This window comes from Lepus europaeus, chromosome 8 (genome assembly GCF_033115175.1).
Source record: "Lepus europaeus isolate LE1 chromosome 8, mLepTim1.pri, whole genome shotgun sequence".
Lineage (NCBI taxonomy): Eukaryota > Metazoa > Chordata > Mammalia > Lagomorpha > Leporidae > Lepus > Lepus europaeus.
Window position 1 is genome coordinate 38,305,643 of NC_084834.1, and position 23,045 is coordinate 38,328,687.

General features: G+C 47.0%; 1 protein-coding gene across 1 annotated transcript; it reads right to left on the minus strand.

Annotated features, from left to right (window-relative positions):
* Nucleotides 1-38: 38 nt before the first annotated feature.
* MGST2 (microsomal glutathione S-transferase 2) lies at nucleotides 39-21,567 on the minus strand. The gene is made up of 5 exons (XM_062199076.1): nucleotides 21,273-21,567; nucleotides 18,046-18,145; nucleotides 5,865-5,935; nucleotides 760-841; nucleotides 39-276 (listed from the first exon to the last, which is right to left on the minus strand). Exons 1-5 carry the CDS (start codon nucleotides 21,328-21,330, stop codon nucleotides 144-146), a joined length of 444 nt encoding a protein of 147 aa, XP_062055060.1. The 5' UTR covers nucleotides 21,331-21,567; the 3' UTR covers nucleotides 39-143.
* Nucleotides 21,568-23,045: the final 1,478 nt, after the last annotated feature.

Consider the following 23,045-nt stretch of genomic DNA (forward strand, 5'->3'; position numbering starts at 1 on the left):
CAGGAAGTTATTTTCCATAGGGTGTGTTTCTACAAAGCCACTTTTTAAAAAGATTTTAATTTTTTTTAATTGACCAGTGACACCATAGTACCTTCAGTAATGACACCAAGGTGCAGGTATTACAGTAAAGTGAAAAGGAGCAATCAGAAGTGCCACCCCAGCTTCTTGGCGACATCGATGTCCAGGTATTCATCCAGAAAGCTGCTTGCAATCCCCAGGGCGCCTAGGAGAGCCAACAGAGCCAGCACCCCCAGGCTCAGTAGGAAGCCAGTCATCCTACAAGGTGGACATGAGGGAGAGAAGTAACCAGCGGGTGCAATGGTAAGGTTTCCCTGGGAGCCTAGTGTAGCCTGAGCATGGTTGACATGGCCCGGAATGTCCATGTTCGATGTTTTGGCCATTGGAAAAGTTCTGTTCGTCACCCAAAGGGAAGGGGCTGTCTGGCCGTGGGGGGGCCCCTTGGCTCCCTCCAACATTCAAAGGCTTTCGGGGCTGGGCAGAATTATTTCCTTGGTAACTTTCTAGAGACAATGCCAAATTTTTGCAAAGACTTCAAGCGTCCACCTTTGGTGGTGCGGAGTTTCACACTTGCATTTTCCCAGCTCATGCATAATTGGGTATGGCCTGGCAAAGACGGGGCAGCAGTCATCACTTTTATCACAACTCTCTGTACTGTTAACCACTCTGAGCGATGGGAAGCTAATACAGACTTTGTCCTGCTACTGTGGCATAAATACTCAAGTACTGGGTTCTTCTTACCTTTTTTTAACAGCTTCCGAATATCCAAAGAAGTACTTCTGACGGGCAAAGATGTAAACCAGACCCAGGCAAGCAGCAACAACTGTAGAGGGGGAAAGAGAAGGACAGAGTGAGAGAGTAGACTTTCTAAACTTGGTGTGGAGACTACTAGTAAGCTACTCAAACACCCATGTGCCAGATACTTGTGTCCCAAACATATAAAGCACTTATACCATTCAATAATAAAAAGAAAAAAATTAACTTTTAAGACAGGCGAAATAGGGGTCAGGCATTGGGGTGCAGTGGGTTAAGTTGCCACCTGGGAAACCCACATCCCATATCAGAATGTCTGGTTCAAGTCCCACCTCAGCTTCCAATCTAGCGTCCTACTAATGTACAACCTTGGAGACAGCAGGTGATGGCTGAAGTACTTGGATCCCTGCCACCCACACTGGAGACCTGGATGGAGTTCCTGACTGCTGGCTTCAGCCTGGCCCAGTCCTGACTCTTGCAAGCATTTGAGGAATGAATCAGTAGATGGAAGATCTCTCTCTCTTATTTCTCTCTTTTTTTTTAAAGATTTATTTATTTATTTGAAAGTCAGAGTTACACAGAGAGAGGAGGAGAGGTAGAGAGAGAGAGAAAGAGAGAGAGAGAGGTCTTCCATCTGCTGGTGCACTCCCCCAATTGGCCACAACAGCCGGAGTTGCGCTGATCCAAAGCCAGGAGCCAGGAGCTTCTTCCGGGTCTCCCAAGCAGAGGCAGGGACTCAAAGACTTGGGCCATATTCTACTGCCTTCCCAGGCCATAGCAGAGAGCTCATTGGAAGTGGAGCAGCTGGGACTCAAACCGGTGCCCATATGGGATGCCACCACTGCAGGTGGAGGCTTTACCGGCTTTGCCACAGCGCCAGCCCCTCTGACTATTTCTCTGTCTACCTCTTTCTATCTGTCCATCTGTCTTTCAAATACCTAAAAATAAATAAATCAACTTTTTAAAAAATAGGCAAAATACTTGAATAGACAATTCATATGGAAAGATACATAAATCTGCCAAGAATTACAGGAAAAATGTAGGTGCACATTGGAATCAGTGTTGTGGCACAGCAGGTTAAGTCACAGCTTTCAACACTGGCATCCCAATTAAAAGTGCTAGTTCAAAGCTCCTGCTGCTCCACTTTTGATCCAACTCCCTGCTACCATGCCTGGGAAGGCAGCAGAAGATGGCCTAAGTGCTCGGGTCCCTGCCAGGATGGAGTTCCTAGCTCCTGGCTTCAGCCTTGCTCAGACCTGGCTGTTGCAGCCACTAGGCAAGTGAACCAGAAAATGGAAGATTCTCTCTCTCTCTGTCTCTCTCTCTCTGTCTCTCTCTCTCACACATACATACAGTCTTTCAACTACATAAACTTTTAAGAAAAATTTTCAGCCTCAACAAACTGCCACTTACAACTATAAGTTTACTTCAAACAACAATTCATAGAAATGGAATTAAAAGACAAGTCTATTTCGTTGCAAAAAATATTCTTTGAAGTCCGTGCATAGTTTTTCATACTTTGCATATCCATAGATTTCAAAATTTTGTCTCAAAAAATAAACTTGTCTTTGAATTCTTTTTTCCAGAAATTTCTTAAAGTGCCCTCATAGAATGATATGGTACCCACCTTTCTAGGCTAAAACCAACAAAGTTCAATAACACAAAATGGTGAAGATGTAGCATATTTGAAGAATCCTCATATACCATTGGTCGGAATGCAAACTAGGACAATCACTTCAGGAAAAGCTATGGGAGTTTCCTTGAAAACTGAACATCCCATTTGGCCCAGAAATTCCATTCCTATTGTTTTACCCAAGGGAAATCAAAGTACATATCCATGGGGCCAGCACTGTGGCACAGTGTGTTAATGCCCTGGCCTGAAGTGCTGGCATCCCATATGGGCGCCGGTTCGGGACCCGGCTGCTCCGCTTCCGATCCAGCTCTCTGCTATGGCCTGGGAAAGCAGTGGAAGATGGCCCAAGTCTTTGGGTCCCTGCACCCTCGTGGGAGACCCAGAAGAAGCTCCTGGCTCCCAGCTTTGGATCAGCACAGCTCCGGCCGTTGCGGCCAATTAAGGAGTGAACCATCGGATGGAAGACCTCCCTCTCTCTCTGCCTCTCCTTCTCTCTGTGTAACTCTGACTTTCAAATAAATAAATCTTTAAAAAAAAAAAAGAAAAAAGAAAAGAAAAGAAAGCACATATCCATAAAAAAGGCTGTGCAAGAATGTTCATGGCAGCTTCATTCAGATCAGCCGAAAACTGGAAACAGCCTAGCTTAGCAACAGGAGAGTGGGCAGCCAAGCTCTGGCAGAGCCATTCAATGGAGCGCTACACAGACATGAGAAGAAACAACACCACAAGTCTCAAAAGCATTCTCCTTGGCGAATGAAGCAAAGCACAAGAGTACACAGGCTACCACCCCAGTTCTGTGATGTTCTGAGGTGGACAAGTGATGACAAAATCCTGACAGCATGTGCATCTGGAAGGAATTGAGGATGGAGACGGATTGGGAGAGGCAGGAAGAAGCCTTCTGAGTGGTAGTTATGTCCTGTATCTTGTCAGAGATTTGAGTCACACAGATCTGCATGCCTGTCAAAGCTTATTTGAGATTTCTGCGTTTTGTGAAATGTATATTTTCTCTCAGAAAGAAACGTAGACTAAGGTATGATATTCTGATATTTTAGCCAATGAAAAATATCAGTGTTTTCCCTATGTTAGGGACATTCTGTCTTCCTACACCAAATACAAATTTCCAGCTCCCTCTTGTAAACACTTGGAGTCCATGTGCAGGACCGTGATACGTTACATAATATTAATCACATTGAGTCCAGCACAGCAGTTTAAGTTGCCGCCTGTGACGCCAGTGTCCCACGAGCACCACTTTATGTTCCAGCTGCCCCACTTCTGAGCCAGCTTCCTGCAAATGTATCTGTAAAAGCAGCAGAGGATGATCCAAATACTTGGGCTCTGGCACACATGTGGAAGACCAGGATGGAGTTCCAAGTTCCCGGCTTCAGCCTGGCCCAGATCCGGGCTTTGCGGCCATTTAGGCAGTGAACCAGCAGATGGAAGATCTCTCTCATGCTGTCTCTCTCTCTCTCTCTCTCTCTGTGTGTGTGTGTGTAACTCTGCCTTTCAAATAAATAATAAAATAAATCTTTTTAAAAATTAAATTCATTATTATACTTGGTCACAGATATGTCTAAATTTCTACTTGGCAAGGGGACTTCAAAAATCTTGTGGGCAGATATAATAACAGATAGGTTTATTTTGATAGAGAAACTTTTTGAAATCCATGCATATTTTTCCATAATATGCATTTCCCATGAACTTTTTTTTAAGATTTATATATTTATTTGAAAGTCAGAGTTACAGAGAGGCAGAGGCAGAGAGAGAGAGTCTTCCATCCACTGGTTCACTCCCCAAATGGCTGTAACAACAGCTGGAGCTGGGAGCCTCCTCCAAGTCTCCCACGGGGTGCAGGGTCCCAAGGACTTGGGCCATCTCTCACTGCCTCCCCAGGCCATAGAGAGTTGGAGTAGAATGGAGCAGCCAGGACTTCCATGAACTTTTGGAAATCTCCTGGTATACCAGGTATTATGGGGTTAACAGTGAAAAAGATACAAGATTCCTGTCTTGTATATTCTATCAGCAAGGATGCCCAACAGGTAAAGAAAAAAATGAGAAGACAATCTAGACTTGAAAGTGTCATGAAGGAAATGAAGAGTACAGAGAGGAGCTGGAGGAAGTGTCCTTTGGGAAGGGTCAGGGAAGGCCACCTGAGAGCTGATGTTTCCATCAGGGCCTGAAGGATGAGAATGAGGGGACCCAGCAAACAGCTGGGAGAGGAAAGGAATCTAACTTTGGGGTTTGAGAATTAATTCCTATCCCTATCTACTATCTACTGAATCCTCCCATTGACTTCCATGAAGTCAGTTAGAACCATGAGAACCATTCAGAGCAATTAGTAGGCAACTTATTCGAAAGACTGAAAATTACGACACAATCCCCAAGCAATTCTTTGCTGACAGGCAGTTGGCCTCATTCAGCCCATGACAGGGAAATCCACAGGGTCAATGACAGAGACCAAGTCACATTATCAAAAGGCACTTTTCTTATTAGTTATTCATGTGCTTTTACATGACAAGCAACACTTATTTTCATTCATGCCTTTAAGGGACCAAAGCATGAGTTGGAATAAAGGTCTTTCTCTAAAGGACATTTTATCTGAAATTCCTCAGTTGACAATGAAAATTACAAGAAACAAAACAACTGGGTTTCCTTTGAAAGCCACTGGATTTGGGTTTATTTAAATCTTAGCAATCAAGTGCCGATACAAATGAGACCATGAAAGTTACCAGAAGGCAAAGGGGATTGGATTTCCCAACTAAGGTAGCTGGTGCTGGTCTGACTCCTTATCAAACAGGCAGAGTTTTGAGGATTCCCCTGTGAAATAGAAAGTGGATATGTGCAGACTTCCCGCATCTAACAGTAGCATCACACCTTGGGGATCCTTAAAAATATGGTTCATGGGTTGTTGGGACAAATACCATAGACCCTGATCTGTAATTGAAAGGGGAACTTCCCCTAAGGGGGTGAATGTCTAGTTGCACCAATAACTTAACCTCTTGGTACCTCACTTTCCTCATCTGTAAGGTAGGAAAATAATTGCAGATTTTACTTCATATGAAGGCTTTTAATCTTACAACATGGGAAAATACATGTTAAATATTTAAAAATAGCACTTGGCACATAGTAAAAACTCAATAAATATTAACTATAATTAGGAGGGTGAGTTGTTAATTCTGTCCTGTTCCTTCAATGGAATTAGACTATTATATTGAAAGACAAAGATTCTATCATTTTCATTCTTGAATGCCCAGTATAAGTTTGTACCAATATTTTTTTAAATGACTGAATTAAATAAAAATGAATCCAAAGTGACAATATCTGGAAGATAGTTCTGTTTGAAACAAAGCAGACATTTAAAATCATTTCCAGGATCACTAGCTATACGGTTACATATCTGCTACTCAGTAGTTTTAAGTACTATGGTCATGTTGGAACAGAATTGACTGTGTTTTAGAATTACCTTGGTTGAAATACCATCCAGCCACCCACAATGCAGTCAAGAATATGGGATAAAATTCCGCACAGTTTTGTCTGCAGGAAAAAATAAATACATGAGTTATTTTATAAGAAAACTGTATACTAAAGCATTGATTGTATTATTACATAGAAGTAAATGTCCAGTCTATTCTGACCAAAAGAATACAGGGACTTCCATAAAAAGCTTTAATGATTCTTAACTTTAAAATGTATCTTTCACTATGGGACTCAAACATTGTTCAAAGCTCAGAACAGGGCCAAGAACCATTCTGCTGTGTAGAAGCTGCAGTCATAGAAACGTGTCCCAGCTCCTCTCCAAACACAGCCCCCTGAGCCAAAGTCATTCTGGGTGTGGGTATTTGACACAGCCATGTTAAGCTGCCACTTGGGATGCCTGAACGCCATATCAGAGTGCCTGGCTGATATGGGCTCCTCCATTTCCAATCTACCTTCTTGCTAATATGCACCTTGGTAGAACCATATCATAGCTCAGGTAGTTGGGTCCTTACCACTCGTTTTAGGGGCCTGGATTAAGTTTTGGCCTCTTGGCTTTGGCCTGAGCCAGCTCCGTTGTTGTTGTCTGGGAAATGAACCAGCAGATGGAAGATAGATAGATAGGTCTGTCTGTCTGTCTGTCTCTCTCTCTCTCTCTTTCCTCCACCCTTCAAATAAAATGAAAATAAATTTAAAAATTTTTCTTAATTTTCACTTGTAAACATCATCTGAAGAACCTGAGAGGTGATATTAAACAAATTTCTTCTCAAAAATTCCCTAATATCCATTGCCTTCTAATGGAGTTACTCAGAACATTTAAAAACAGTCTTTAAACAATTCCCCTAAAACCTCCTGAAGGAAATGATGAGCATCTTTCATTCCATTTTATGGAGGAACAAACTAACGCCCAAGAGCCCAGGCTGACCGACAGGTTGCAAAGAAGCAAAAGCAGACAGCATCCTCTCCAGGTTGCAAAGCCCTGTCCTAATGTGAGGTCAAATTGACTCTATTCATAGAAGACTCGGGTGGAAAATTTGACACTATTTTAAGCGGAAGGGAATAGTTCTCTGGGTCCTATGATTAATTCAGCTGCATCTAGAAAAGGGAAAAAAAGATGAATTATCTTCATGTTACTTCCTGAGCTACACCCCCAAGTGATCTCGGCTAGGGTGGCTGAGCTCTTTGCTGACTGTACCACATCCAGAAACAACTTCAATGTAATTGGGAATGAGGTCCTGAGTAGCTCCTGGTGGAGGAGTCCCAGTGTGTGGGGCAGGTGTTTGGCAGAGTGAGTGAGGCTGTCACTTGGGACGCCCGCATTCCCTATAGGAGTGCCTGGTTTGACTCCTAGCTACCTTGCTTCTGGTCTAGCTTCATGCTGATGCACATCCTGGCAGGGGAGGGCCCAAGCACTTGGGTCCCCACCACCTACATGGGAGATCTGAATGGAGTTCCAGGCTCCTGGTTTCAGCCTGGCCCAGACCTGGCTGTTGCAGGCATTTGGGAAGTGGACCAGTGGGTGGAAGATCTCTTGATCTCTCGATCTCTCAATCTCTCCCTTCCTCTCTCCTTCCTGTCTCCCTCCCTCTCCTCTCACCTCTGTCTTTCAAATAAAATGAAAACTAAACTAGTAAAAACTTCAAAAAAGGAAGAGTCATGGTCTACAAGATTTTAAATGATCCTACATTTTACTTTAAATGAGCCTTAAAACCTCAGTCCTAAATGTTATGAGATCATTGACCTAGAAATACTTGATGTTGATCGTTGAAGACCTGGGTCTTTTAGTCCAGGTCACTATGAATGAGCTTTTTTTCCTTAATGAAAAATAAAAGCATAATTACAACAAGTCATTCTCCCCTTATGCTCCATAATTCCACAGGAATCTGCGTTAGGTCAACTCTATCTTATTAGCAATGCCTCGATGGCATGGGACAAAGCTCTCCAATGACTCAGCCATCTCTTACAGCTGGGTAAGCAGAGTGCACAGTTAACCAACTCAATGCTCATATAAAAATCATGGCTGATGGGGGGCCAGTGCTGTGGTGTAGTAGGTTAAGACTCCACCTGCAGTGCCAGCATCCCATATGGGTGCCAATTCATGTCCCAGCTGCTCCTCTTCGGATCCAGCTCTGCTAATGGCCTGTGAAAGCAGTAAAAGATGGCCCAAGTGCTTGGGCCCCTGCACCTGCATAGGAGGCCTGGAGGAAGCTCCTGGTTCCTGTCTTCCAATTGGCTCAGCTCCAGCCCTTGTGGCCATTTGGGGAGTAAACAAGCAGATAGAAGACCTTTCTCTCTGTCTCTCCCTCTTTGTCTGTGACTCTACCTCTCAAATATATAAATAAAATCTTTTTAAAAAAAATCTTGGCATATGCAGAGTCTACAAACATCAGTGGGAATTTCTAACCCCACCTGCCAAGACAGCAGCCAGGTGCCCTATACAGCCCTCTGAGGACTTGGGGAGGTGGTCATCAGCTCTCCAGAAAATTGAAAATGGGTGAAGTGGAAGCAAACATGTTGCTTCTTCCTTTTCTTAAGGCCCAAAAAGTCACCCGGGACCCATGGGATGTCCTATCTACAGCCTAACCCTGCTGCTCTCACAAACCAGAGCCACAGCTTTCCAGGGCTCAACAAAGTCACCGAGCTTTTTCCTTCTGTCTCTTCCCATCCTTGGCATGCATTTCCTTCATTGACTGTTTTTTTAATTAATTTATTTGTAAGTTTGTAAGTGACTACTATAGGTTACCTGAAAAGACGTTTTATAACTTCGTATAGTCAGAATAATCATAGCTATGTAAAACATGAGCAGCTTTGCACCATTGGCTAAACACATAGAAGTGTTCTCCCCAAAGTAAAGTAAAAGAGAGTAATAGCAGGAGAATTCTCTACTTTTCTCACCTGTGCTGGAATTTTAGACAAACCTTTTTGGGACCATAACATAACTGTCCCATCACTTCTTAAATTTTGTAATACATTTTAAATTATGCCAAATGGAAGGATGTTCATGTTTTTCCACAACATATTTTTAATTCACAATCAGCTGTGATGCGACTTTTTTAAGCACCTTCCAAAGAAGTTCCTTTTTCCCTTCATAAAAGTCTTCCTAGAGGTTTAACTTGACGAGGAACTGGTGGCTTTGGCTTGGAATTTAGGGACAGAGAGAGAAGATCGCAGACGAGCATTCTAGCCAAGCCCAAGCTGCACCACGGAGGCCAGAACGTGTGAGTCGTGGGCTCCTGGGGTGTCTGTCCACACAAGTTGATGTGCCTGTGCACTCTCTTATCAGAAAGAGGAAGACCAGCTCTGGTCCAAACAGGGAAAGGAAATGTGAATCATGGGGGGTAGGGTTAGGGCTAGGGGTAGGGGTAGGGGTAGAGGTAGGGATAGGGTCTGTTCTCCCCTGTCCAAGCTGGGGAACTGGTTTCCCACCTTGTTGGAGGCCTGCCTGGAAGCTGAAGCTCTTCATGAAGGACTTGGTAGGGTACCAGACCCAAGCCATGCTGGGCCTCAGATGACAAAAGAGGCAGAGCTGGGGAGAGCCTTACCCCTCCTCCACAGACAGACAGACACACACACACACACACACACACCACCCCCAGCCTCTGCTGGAGACCCCAGAGCAGCCCTGCATGGTCCAGTCATGGAAGATTTTCCAGAATCTGTGCAGGGGTCTGGGGCAGGCCAATGACATGACCTGTCCCTTAAACTGCTTGCAGCAGGGACTATGTCCCTGGTCCCTTGACTCCCAGAAGAACTGGAAGGGTGAGGAAGGGAGTGCAAGATGCTGGGTAAGCAAGAGGCGTTAGGAATATTGAGATGCAGGCAATAGTATGATCGTAACTGCATCAGTGCTACCAGGAAGGCCACACCTGGAGTATCGGGGCATTCTGCCTCTGGCTCTCTGCACCCTCGTCCCCCAGAATCTGGGGTCCTGTGTCCCCGACAAGCAGTCAGGCACTGCTGGGTACATGCTGACCTCGTGGTCCATGTATTGCTGGCCTTGAAACACCTGGGGCTGCATTCTACTGCCTGTCATCACCTCTTCCATCCCCTCCACCGTGTGCTCTCCTGGGCCCCTCCAGGCCCTCACACCACAAAAAAGGGATCCATGCCTGGATGTGTCTCCTGATAACTCGCTAACTCCTTCTCAGTAAGCTGTGAAAAGATATATAAGGGTACTTCAAAAAGTTCATGGAAAATGGAATGGAAAGATAGATTTATTTTGGTGCAAAAAAGAATCTGAAATGCACGCACACAAGGGATCTTCAGAAAGTTCATGAAAAATTCATATTATGAAAAAACATTCATGAAATTCAAAACATCTTTCCACCAAAATAAACCCATCTTGTAATTCTATTCTTCCACAGACTTTTTAACGGACCCTGGTATGCAACTTTAAGGAGATGCAAGTCTGGAAATTCCCACTTGCCAATCCTATCAGTAGCTAATTAGTTCCATTGACATGGAAGTAATTTATAGTCTTCTTCCCGTCCTGAGGCGGACGTGTTCTATCCTCTTATTATAGGGGATGCCCAGGAAAATGTCCCAATGGGGACAGCAAGCAGCTTGCAGCAGCCATGTGTCAATAAGGAGCAGTTGATGATGACACTGACAGACAGTCCCTTAGCCTGTGCGTCCTGTGCTGAGGGAAATCAGGCCATGTCTACTCCTTCCCGGTCAGAACCTCCTTTATGCAATAATCCTACGATCCTATGATAATGAAGTTTCTCATAAAAAGATCAGGGAGGGGGGAGCTTGCCCTTCATTGTAAGCAGACGGGCCTCAATCCTACACGAGGGAATCCCAACCAAAGGGCCTTGGCTGGAAGGACAGTACAGGGGACCAACCATCCTGGTTTGCCCTGGACTGAGGGGGTTTCCAAAAAGGTGGGATTTCTGGTTTGTAAACTAAGGCAGTCTCAGATAAACTGTCCCGGTTGGCCTGGGACTGAGAGGTTTGTGGGGATACGTAGCTTGAAGTGCTCACATTGGAAAAGTCCCAGGGCAACTGGAAAGTCTGTAGAGACTGTGGGGACTACGTGGTTAAAGCTGCTGGGGGAGGGGGGCGTGCGCTGTAGCGTAGTGAGTAAAGCCACGGCCTGCTGGCATCCCATATGGGCGCCGGTTCAAGACCCAGCTGCTCCACTTCTGATCCAGCTCTTTGCTGTGGCCTGGGAAAGCAGGAGAAGATGGCCCAAATTCTTGGGCCCCTGCACCCACGTGGGAGACCTGGAAGAAGCTCCTGGCTCCTGCCTTTGGATTGGCACAGCTCCGGCCATTGTGGCCAATTGGGGAGTGAACCAGCAGATGGAAGACCTCTCTCTCTCTGCCTCTCCTTCTCTCTGTGTAACTCTGACTTTCAAATAAATAAATAAATCTTTAAAAAAAAAAAAAAAAGCTGCTGGTGCCTCTCCCTCTCCATCCCAATACCAAGGAGCCTGAGCTGTGGGGGCTCCGAACAAGTGGCCACTGCACATGCCCACTAGGTCTGAGGGCTGGGGGCAGTGAGGCGGTCCTGATCAAAGTACCATTTGGGCCTTGTCTCAGTCATTAAGTATCCCACAACAGTTACATCATTTGGGTGGGAGGAAACTCAAGCTATGGCCTGGCAGTGCCAAGTCTTGGCAGTTTCTGATAGAGCAGCCTCCAGACCTCTCTGACTACAGAGGCCTGGCCATTAGAGAGTGCCACTCTGTAAAACACACCCAAGTGCTACTGTAGCAGAGGTGCCCAGCTGACAACCATGGCAGAGCGAAAATGTGGCCGAGAGGCAGCTGCTCAGCCAGGGCCCATGTCTCCAGCCTCCTCTGGATCTGAGTGGAGCCACTGAGTGCCAACAGACAGTGAGGGAAATTAAGCCTTCCACTGCTAGGCTTCACAGGTGACCTGTGAATGAAGTCTTTTAGACGATTACACTGACAGAGGATCAGACTACACGGTAATGGGCTCAGAGAGACTTCGATGAGAGAAGTTGCTGGAGTTAGTCTTTTCTTAGAAGTTCATCCCTCTCTGGGTGGCTCCCTGTTGAGTAAGCCATGTGTGGACACAAGAGGGAAATGACCACTGGCTGCAGGAGGACATGGATCCGATCACCCCTCCAGGAGCTGCTGCCGCAGGAGCAGAGGGGGGGTCACACCTGCGGTCCCTCCAAACTCCAACCAGTATTTCTCAAGATTACCTAGACTCGTGGGGGTTGGGTTTACTTGTACTTGCTAGCAGGTTAACTGGGGGATGGGAGCTGAATAATTCAGCGCTGGGCAAACAGGGATGCCTCCACAAAAACTAAGTAAGAGGCAGCCCTGCCTCACTCAGCACCGACAAAATCATTGATACTGCGCCATACACACTTCTGGGCTCCAGGTCGAGAGATCATTAAAATTTTCAGACTAAAGAGAACAACCAACATTTGTAAATGGCTGGAGGGAAAAGCGGAAGAATTCTTGCTTCCTAGTCTCAAAATAGAGAAGATGAAAGGTGCCTAATAATGGCCTCGCACACATGAGAAGGAATCAGGTCGGCAGCTCCTCTCCTCCAGTAAAGAGAGAACCAGAAGCAGCGTATTTAAATTGCAACAAGATCAATTTATTACTTGGACCTACTTTTTTAGATTTTATGAAAAGCCTTTAATCTAAGAGGATCAAGGTGCTCAAATTAGACAAGATAGAATTTCCTAAGTTTAGCATTAACATCAAGAAATGGTCCTTGGTGCAATTATAGTTGTTATTTTCACAATTTTTAAAAATGTATTATGCCAAAGGATAGCAAAACCCCAGAGACAGGCCTGTCTAAGGCCTCTCCCTGGGGAAAGGGAGGAGGAATTTGAAAGGGAACCCTGGAGAAGGAGCCCTGCACTTGTAACTCAGGAAGGCTGGCCCCCGGAACACTCAGCACTGCTTGGCCAAATATCCATCTGAGATGACCCTCCAACGAGAGGGCCTTGAAGTGACGCTGAGATGTCAGGTCCCACTCACAGAGACAGTCTGTCCTAGCTGTGGGCTTCCTGGCCATGCTGAGGATCAAAGCAGCAAGAGAAAAAGGAGGGGAAACAGCACTTCCTGGATTGCCTTGGCCATGAGACCTTCAAGGGAGGCCAGAGGCACTCCATACTTGGGTCCAGGAGAGCCAGAAAGGAAAGTGCATTGCTTTCCACAGATCTGCAGAACGCACGGCAGTCCACCCTCAAGGGAAGAGTAGAAAGGCCATGTAGACTGTGGAAGGAACTAGTTATCCCAGGGAGTCCTTCTCTCACGAACCCAGACAAAGTCTAAATGCCTCCCTAGCCACAGATGTGATCTGGTTTGTTGAGATTTACCCTAAGCCCTTAGACTTTAAGGCCAGCAATGCACTAGTTCTGTGGGACAGCCAAGCAGAAATTCAGAAACAGGAGCATGCCCATCCCCAGTCACCCCTCAGAAAGAAACCAGCGCAGCAAGGGTTGGGCCCTTTCAAGTACTTGATGGCTCCACATGTCCCCTGACTCTTGGTTATTATTTTTTAATGCCTGTCTGTTCTGCTGTGATGAATCAAATCAAACAAAACACAACACTTCTAACAAAGGAATCTGGTTTGCATACTTTTGTTATAAATAGCAACTTAGGAGCAATATTTGGAGATGGTATCCAACTTTATTTCTAGGACAAGAGGAGGCCAGATATAGAAGAGAAGGGAGAGAGCAGTGACTTGAAAGGAAATCCAATGTGTAGAGACAGTGAGAATGAAAATAGAAGCTAGAGGTGGCCCAAGGATCCTGGCCTGTTGGAAGCCCAGTACTTCCCACGAAGCAGCCCTCAGATCAGGAAATACCTGCTGGGAAGATCTGAAATGTCCCCTGAGATGTTTTCTATAAATACCCAGGTGTCTCCCAAACTTCAAACATTGACCTATCACTGCCAACGTTTTAGCCTTTCAATATACCACTTAGTATTTTTCCATAAATCAACTTTTTTTGCTTAAATTAGGAAAAGGAGAATTTTACATCGCTGACACAAATGAAGAAATCATACCACTTTCTAAATAAAATATAAGTATAAAAAGTAAGTCCCATGAAAGCAAGAAGTACCGAGTTCTAACTAGACCCTCCGATTGCTTGTCTGCTCCATGCATGAGACATGGAGCATGGAAAAAATGGGCCTTCAAGTGGTGCTGAGAACCTGTTCCAAGGACCTTTCGCTAAGCATGGCAGACTGACCCGTGTTCATTTATCTTGCTCCCGAAAATGAACTACGACGCCACCAGAGGAATAAAAAGTAGATGAGAGCCATCAAGAGCAAAGCAAATAGGATCAGATGGAAGAGTGGGAGAGAGGAGCTAGCAAAGTTCCAAAGGCAGGGAAGCACCTGCAGGGGAAGGAGCAAGCAAGACTGAGACCTCCCACCACAGGACCCAAGGGCTCAGGAAGGGAGGCACCTTAGAGGTCAAAGCCTGAAACAGCATCTCTTCCAAGACTGAATGAGAAGGACCTAGCTGCCCTCCCCCTGAGCCTTCCAATGACCCCTTGAGCCCCATCAAAAGACTAGAATAACTAAGACTAGAGGACTTCTGAGGGCCTCCAGGAACAGTGGCGGGCGGGTTACAATTCCACACTGCAAACAGGGGGAATCTGCATACTGCGCACAGCAGGAAAACCCCCCTGCCTCTCCCAGCAGCACTCAGGGGCCAGGCCTAGGACCTCTCCCCCAACCCTCACACCTGGAGAGATTTCGAGAGAAATAAAACGGTGCTAGAATGATGAACTACCGATCCTGACTTTGAGAGTCTCCCAGAAGAAAGTTACCCATAACCAATCACCCTTAGTGAAACTGAACACGCAAGCCCAGCCAAGATGCAGCACTTCCAACTCATTGTTCAATGCTTTGCTCCTAAATTTGCCGGGTGGGGGTTGTTCCTGCCTGCATTGTGCCACAGCAGGTAAAGCCACCACTGCCCCAGCATCCCAAATGGGCACCGATTCCACTTCCCATCCAGCTCCCTGCTAATGTGCCTGGGAAAGCATGGGAGGATGTCTAAGTGCTTGTGCCCCTGCACCCACCTGGGAGACACAGAAAAGCTTCTGGCTTTTGCTATCTGTTGGAGTAAACCAGCGCTGGAAGACCTCTCTCCCTGTCTCTCCCTCTTTGTAATTCTGCCTTTCAAATAAGTAAAAATAAAGCTTCAAAAAAGAAAAGTTTCATAACGGCCCGTCAGGAATCACCTGGCATTTGAGTAAAGCGCTACCCTCTTTACTTGCACCCACTCCCTTAATGAGTGTGTTCAGTCTTGTGACTTTAAATCATCTTTATGTCCCAGTGACTCCTGAATTCCTATTTCCAGCTTAGATCTCTCTTCTAAACTGCAGATTTGCATATCCAGCTGCTTACTCTCTGTCTCTGCTTGGAGATGTAAACAACAATGTGTTTGGCACTTTTTTATGACATAATAAACAATATGAATAGCTTAGCAGACCACAGTGCTTAAGGCCTCTACTTGGAGGTAGCAGAAGTCACCTCACAGATACAGCATGTCGAAACTGAACCTCTTGGGGCAAGCGTTTAATGTTACAGTTAAACTACCACCTGGGATGCCTGCATCCCATATCAGAGTGCCTGGGTTCAAGGCCCAGCGGCACTTCCAATTCCAGCTTCCTGTTAACACACCCTGGGAGGCAAGCAGCAGGTCATGGCTTAAGTAGTTGGTCCCTGCTACCTGTGGGGGAGGCCAAATTAAGTGCCCACCTCCTAGCTTCAGATTGGCCCAGTCCCAGCTGCTGTAGGCATTTAGAGAGGGAACCAGTAAATGGGAGATCTCTCGCTCGCTCGCTCTCAAATAGACAAAAATAAAATTTTTTAAAAAAACTTTTGTAAACAAAAAAAACGAGAGAAAGACAATAGATAGGAAAATATGAGATCCAGAAACAAGTAATCCAGATCAGGAGAGCTTAAGACACATTTTTAGGATGATAACAGGAAATCCCAGGGTAACCACTATATAGCAAACAAAGAACCAGGATTTTTCTTCTTTCTTAAAAGGAATTGACAGGAGCTGCTGTTGTAGCGTAACAGGTAAAGCAGACGCCTGGATGCCAGCATGCCATATGGGTGCTGGTTCGAAACCAGGGTGCTCCACTTCTGATCCAGCTCCCTGCTAACATGCTTGGGAAAGCAGTGGAAGATGGTCCAAGTGGTTGGGCCCTTGCACCCATGTGGGAGACCCAGAAGAAGCTCCTGGCTCCTGGCTTTGGCTTAGCCCTGCTCTGGTCCTAGTGGCCATTTGGGGAGTGAACCAGAAGATGGAAGACCTCACTCCCTCTGTCTCTTCCTCTCTCTGTGTAACTCTTTCAAATAAATAAATAAATCTTTTTTTAAAAAAGGAATTGGAAAAATTTGAGAATCAATAAGTATCAGTGAAAGCATAGTGTTTAGAAAAAAGGAAATCAATAACCCAAGTATTTGCTTTTGGTGAAAGTAAAAGTAGTCCAAAGGGTGCCAGTTTTTATGACTGAGGACAGACTCGGGGTAAGGCAAGGTAGGGACCAGGGAGAGTTATTTGCTGTCATAAGGCTACTTCACTTTATTTTCAGACTACGTACATGTATTTCTCTAATAAAAATAAACATTGATTTTGAGATGCAGAACCTACTGGCACCAAACCAGTACTTTAAATTTGACATGACTATAAGGATACAGAGACAATTGAAATGGAATGCCTTCTTATTCTAGGGTTTAACATTACTACAATCAAGTCTACACACCTCTTAAAATTATCTCATGTACTCTAGCGGTGTTCACCCCATACCTTCTGGCCTGGGAAATGACCTGTAAATCCTTTCTTGGCAGCTCAAGAAACAGGACTTGCTGAAATTGATTCAAGATGTAATAATAAGCCTGAATAGTCCAATAATCATTAAAATAAGCAAATTTCATAGTTTAAAATTCTTTCCACAAGAAAGACATCAGGTCCAGATCACTTGAAGCCAAGTTGTTCACATTTTTAAAAGAACACACTCTTCCTACTTTATTGAAATTATCCAAGAAAATAGAACAGGATGATTCCTCCACTTCAGGAAGTAACCCAAGTATACTCTTGAAAATAAATTGAGACAGGAACTACACCAAAAAAGAAGGAAAAGTATAGTCTAATGTCACTCGTGACATAGATGAGAGATCCCAAGGAAAAGTATAGTCTAATGTCACTCATGACATAGATGAGAGATCCCAAGGAAAAGTATAGTCTAATGTCACTCGTGACACAGATGAGAGATCCCAAGGAAAAGTATAGTCTAATGTCACTCGTGACACAGATGAGAGATCCCAAGGAAAAGTATAGTCTAATGTCACTCGTGACACAGATGAGAGATCCCAAGGAAAAGTATAGTCTAATGTCACTCGTGACACAGATGAGAGATCCCAAGGAAAAGTATAGTCTAATGTCACTCGTGACATAGATGAGAGATCCCAAGGAAAAGTATAGTCTAATGTCACTCATGACATAGATGAGAGATCCCAAGGCAGTAACAAAACACACAGAGTTGTATAAATGGCTCTACATGCAATGCTTTTTCAGGCACTTAGCTTTGGAGATGAAATACAAAGGAAGCCCTAGCATCTTGCAGCAGATAAACTCGCAGTGTTTATGGCAGAACATTCCATATAGGACTGATAGTGCAAGGAGTGTGAAGTGACCTAAAACACTGTGAATCCACGCGACCTGGGAAGATCTTTGATTCCTACATTCTTCTATTCTTTTCTGATTTCAGAAATTGGAGCATGGAGAAACCAGCAGAGGAGGATACTGATTCACCTCTGTTTGGAAACAGAAAGGAAGAACTAGATAGAAAATTACAAAATTATGCATCCAACTGGAGAGGATTGCACTCTCCCGGGGCTGCAGGGGACTGCTTGACCAAGTTGCTACCCTTGAAACATACAGCAGTTGCTCCTAAGATCTCAGCATTCTCTGTGAATAAGTCCTGCTGAATCTGTAATATTGCTGGGGAGAGCCTCCACGCCGTGGGTGCTTCTGGCTTCACGAACCACGGCAAGAGTCTGGCTGTGAGGAATGGCTTGTCGTCACCGGATACCACAAAGGAACTGAGGGTGTCTCGCACACCCAGCTCTTCCCCAGTCAGAAATGGTTTACATGTGCGTGTGGATGCACGCGGCAGGCACGGGTCCCTGAAGAGTGGTGAGAATTACTTACTGTGCACGAAACACTCTCTCAAACTCCAGTGACCCAGTGACTGCTGGGGGCATAATTTTGTGTTTCATTCTTGCCCTTCCAACCCGGAAAGCAAAATAATCTGCCAGAAAAGGAAGGCTGTGTTAGAGATGCGGCACATCATTAGCCCTGTGTGAAATGCAAATTAAACCACAAGTAGATACCACTCCATTCCTATTAGAATGTCTACAATTAAAAAGAGCCAAATCAAGACAGACAGACAGACAGATGGGGCCAGCGCTATGGCATAGCAGGCAAAGCCACCGCCTGCCGTGCCAGCATTCCATATGGGCACCGGTTCTAGTCCCGGCTGCTCCTCTTCCGATCCAGCTCTCTGCTACAGCCTGGGAAAGCCGTGAAAGATGGCCCTAGTTCTTGGGCCCTTGCACCCATGTAGGAGACCTGGAAGAAGCTAGAGCTGGCTTTGGATTGGCCCAGCTCTAGCCATTGCAGCCATTTGGGGAGTGAGCCAGCAGATGGAAGACCTCTCTCTCTCTGTCCCTCTCTCTCTGTAACTCTGCTCTCAAATACATAAATAAAATGTTTAATAATAATAATAATAAAAGACAGGTGAGGATATAAGAGTAACTGGAGCTGTCATACACTGCTGGAAGGAAGGTGGCATGAGACAAACACTTTGAAAAACAGTTTCAAAAGGATGATTTAGTTAGACATACACCAACTACATGACTCAGCTGGTTCCATTCAGAGGTGCTCACCCCAGAGAAATGAAATCACACGCCCACACAGAGACTCGAATGTTCACAGCAGCTTGATTTGCAATAGCCAAGGACTAGAAAGAACTTTGTGATGGTTACTTTTGTGTGCCATCTTGGTTAGGGTGTGGAGCCTTGTTGTTGGGTCAAACACCAGTGTAGATGTTGCTAAGAAGTATTTTTTTGGTGTGATTAACAATTGAATCCTCAGGCTTTGAGTAAAGCAAATTATCCTCCAAACTGTAGGTAGGTCCTATCCAATCAGCTGAAGGAGACTGAAAGGAAGGGATTTGCCTCGAGGTAGCCTTCAACTTAAGACTGCACACCCAGACCACATAAGAGCTAGCATTGTGGCACAACAGGTTAAGGCACTGCCTGCAATGTCGGCATCCTATACCAGCACCAGTTTGGGTCCCACTTGCTCCACTTCTGATCCAGCTCCCTGTTAATGCACCTGGGAGAGCAGCAAAGATGGCCCCCGTACCCACGTGGGAGACCAGAATAGAGTTCCAGGCTCCTGGCTTCAGCCTGGCCCAGCCCTGGGTGTTGTGGCCATTTGGGGAGTGAACTAGTAGATGGAAGACACCCCCGCCCCTCTTCCTCCTTCAATTAAGTAAATAAATAAATCTTTTTTAAAAAGCTGATCGACCCCAATGTCAGGGATCACCTGCCTCTCCCGTTAGTTCTGTGGACTTCTTTCCCTTTCCGACCCACCCTCCCTCTGTGGTCAGTGTGTGAGCCTTGGGGACTTGTCACCTCCTCACCCACAACCCCCTCCCTTCACCCCATAAGGAACCCCTGGGGCCTCTCATTTCCCTCCAGACGGTGTGCCCCCTTTTCACGTCCTCACCTACTCCTTGGCCTCATATTTTCGTATCTCGGCATCTGTTTCCTACATGCTCACGTTTGAAAAATAGTTTCCTTGTAACACTGTACACGGAGGGTGTGGTTTCAGCTGCGCCCCGTGGGCGATATCAGGGATGATGTGCTTCCTCCTGGAACAAGATTCCGCTCTGCCTCCGACTAGAAGGGCAGGTTTTGTCAGGGCTCTCACGGCACACCGCTTCCCCCTCCCTATCCATCTTCCGAGGCAAATCAGGGCTTGTCGAGGATGCCCAACTTGTGGCTGCGTGCGCCGAGGCGCATGCGCTCTCCGGGCTGGCGTCTCCCTCCCTGAAGTGCCGCCCGAGGGCGGGGCGTGAGCACCAAGAGAAAATGAGGTGGGCTCGGCCGGCCCCTCTCCTGCCCTGTCCTTCCAGGACCCGGCCAGCAAAGGGAATCTGTGTGCTAGGAGGAAACTGGGCCCCGCCACTCTGGCCCCTGGCTCCCAGCCTCAGAGAGTGGCAAGCCCTCTCGACCCCACCTATGAAATGGAAGCCACCCAAGATGGGTGCGCCCAGATTTCTAAATCCACAGCGCCGCAAGAGCAGAGCGCTTCAACACGAAGCTGTGGCTAAGAAAAAGCTTCCTCGCCAGCCTGTCCATTGCACCCTGTAGGCACCTGCTGCGCCACCAGCCAAGGTGGTAGTTTCCGTAGATGGAGGAGGTGGGTGGCTCTCCTCTGCCCACCCCGCCCAGGAAGGATTCCGCTTCGCCCAGTGCTGGCTCCAAGGGACAAAGGTCCCTTTCTGTCCTCTCTGACCAGAGGCCGCGGAGAGACCAGGGTTTCTCTGGGACAATACGATGACGGTGGAAACGCTGTGTCACCGCTTTCCCAAGAGAGCTGCAGTTGACTGAAACCACTTGAGAATCATTGCCTTTAGCATCGCCATGCCTGCTCGCAACCTCGCTGTTCCCACCCGGATGCAGGTGCACTTGGGAGAGCAAAACCGGAACAGTCTCCCCCCACCCCCACTCCACCGTGCACCCCCTTTCACAGAGAGGCCCTTTCACAGTGTGGCCGCCTCTCTCTCTGCAGAGGGAGCTCAGGACAGGACACCACGGCGAGTACTGCTGAGCCCTCCTTGATGGGGCCCCTGACCAGAGCAGCCTTGCCAGGGACACGCAGCTGGCAAGTGGCTGGATCAGATGGATAGGGTTCGTCTGCTGTAGTTCTGCTGGAGATGTTTTTAACCTGACCCTAAAGCCTACGCTAGGCGCTAGGCGGTGTATTTAAGAAAATCCAGGAATGAAAATGTCAGGGTTGAAGCCATTGCAGAGCAGAACAATGTCACTTTTGGAACACTTGTAATTAATGTCTGTACCCCACTTCCTCCAGGTTAGCTCGCTGCTTATGCTCTGTGAACTGGGTTGGGGTTGTAACCGCAGATGGTGCAGGGTGCCTAGGCTGTGTGGGCTCCCAGTAGCTCTGGGGAGAGAAGCAGTCTCTGGAATGTTCCCAGTCTGCCTGTCTCAGAGAAGGCGGGAGCAAACTGCTCTGCCTGTGAGCTCCCAGCAGGCAGGAAATTCAACACGGCCTTGTCTTCCTCCCCGCCTCCTCCCATCCTCCCCCCCCCCCCCCCCACACACACACACACTGCCCAGGCCTCTTACTTTGCTGACAGGCAGAAAGAAGAGAGACAGCAGCCAGCAGGATTGAGTTCCCTGCCATCTTGCTCGCGGTCGGATGTTCTGGTTCACGGCACTATTTGTAGAGAAGGAGGGGACGCCAGAAACGCTGTTGCACTTTGCAATGCTGACTTTCCTTGTAAGGTAGACAAAGTCCAGGAAGACTTAAAAAAATATCAGAGCAAAGGCCGATTCCGAGGCTCAGTGGCCTTTGCTCTGGGAGAGAACTCAGGAAGGCAGGCAGGGCTGGAGCTGCCAGGAACTGATCTTTATCTGGCCCTGGAGCTGCTTCCTGCACGCACTTCGGTCGCTCGTGCCAGCTGCAGGCCTGGCTCACCAGGGCTCAGCCCTCTGGCAATTAAGCTCACTTCTCTGCTAATGCACAAAGGCTCTGGCCCCTTTCTCCTCCCACACCCCACCCCAGGCCTCGCTGAGAACTTTGTCCCTCTGTGGAAAAAAATGGGAGGGAAGCAATTGCTTAATCCCATTGAGATTTTAAATCCTAACTTAAACCTGGTCTATGTTTCCTCACCCTGCAAATGGCAGACCCCGGATTTGAACCCAGTTCTGGCCGACTCCAGCTGTGCTTCATTCCCTGCACCTGCTGTCACCCTCGTGACCGTGCTGTGTGCTGGGGGAGTCAGGGAGAACAAGGCAGCAACCCAGCCGCGGGGCCCCACACTCCTAACCTCATCTAGACCTCGTGACCTCACAGCGCCACCCCCCCCCCCCCCACACACACACACACCATCACACCGGGGTTAGGGTCTCAGCGTGTAAACTTGGGGGACAAAGCATTCGGGACACAGTAAGACACTCCTGGGAGGCTGGCGCCGCGGCTCAACAGGCTAATCCTCCACCTTGCGGCGCCGGCACACAGGGTTCTAGTCCCAGTCGGGGCACCAGATTCTGTCCCGGTTGCCCCTCTTCCAGGCCAGCTCTCTGCTGTGGCCCGAGAGTGCAGTGGAGGATGGCCCAAGTGCTTGGGCCCTGCACCCGCATGGGAGATCAGGAGAAGCACCTGAATCCTGGCTTCGGATCAGTGTGGTGCGCCAGCCGCAGTGGCCATTGCGGGGTGAACCAACAGAAAAGGAAGACCTTTCTCTGTCTCTCTCTCTCTCACTGTCCACTCTGCCTGTCAAAAAAAAAAAAGACACTCCTGGGGCCCACTGGGAAGGCAGCTGCCTCCGCCTCACAGGCCCAGATGTTGAATGATGTCACAACTTAATGAAAGGAAGTTGCCATGAAATAGGCCTGTTGGAAGGATTGAATTATTCAATACCATCCAGAAAAATGTTCAACACACATATTGTTAAAAAGATACTCATTTCTTTTAAGATTCATTTATTTACTTGAAAGAGTTACACAGAGAGAGAAGGTGAGGCAAAGAGAGAGAAAGAGAGAGAGAGGTCTTCCTTCCGTTGGTTCACTCCCCAATTGGCCTCAACGGCCAGAGCTGTGCCGATCCAAAGCCAGGAGCCAAGAGATTTTTCCTGGTCTCCCATGAGGTGCAGGAGCCCAAGGACTTGGGCCATCTTCTACTGCTTTCCCAGGCCATAGCAGAGAGCTGGATCAGAAGTGGAGCAGCTGGGTCTGGAACTGGTGCCCATATGGGCACTGCAGGTGGTGGCTTTTACCTGCTACACCACAGCACTGGCCCCAATACTCATATTTTCAAAGGGAAAATCGGGGGGAGGGGGCGGCATTGTGGCATCATGAGTCAAGCTGTGCCACCTGCAATGGTGGCATCCCATGTTG

What these genes read in the sequence shown, in the direction of transcription:
- MGST2 (XM_062199076.1), bottom strand. Translation starts at nt 21,330, where the DNA reads ATGGCAGGGAACTCAATCCTGCTGGCTGCTGTCTCTCTTCTTTCTGCC. An exon ending in TCTTTCTGCCTGTCAGCAAA is followed by an intron (nt 18,146 to 21,272) that starts GTAAGAGGCCTG and finishes CTTTTCTGGCAG; the next exon opens with ATTATTTTGCTTTCCGGGTT. An exon ending in GAGAGAGTGTTTCGTGCACA is followed by an intron (nt 5,936 to 18,045) that starts GTAAGTAATTCT and finishes TTTTTCCTGCAG; the next exon opens with ACAAAACTGTGCGGAATTTT.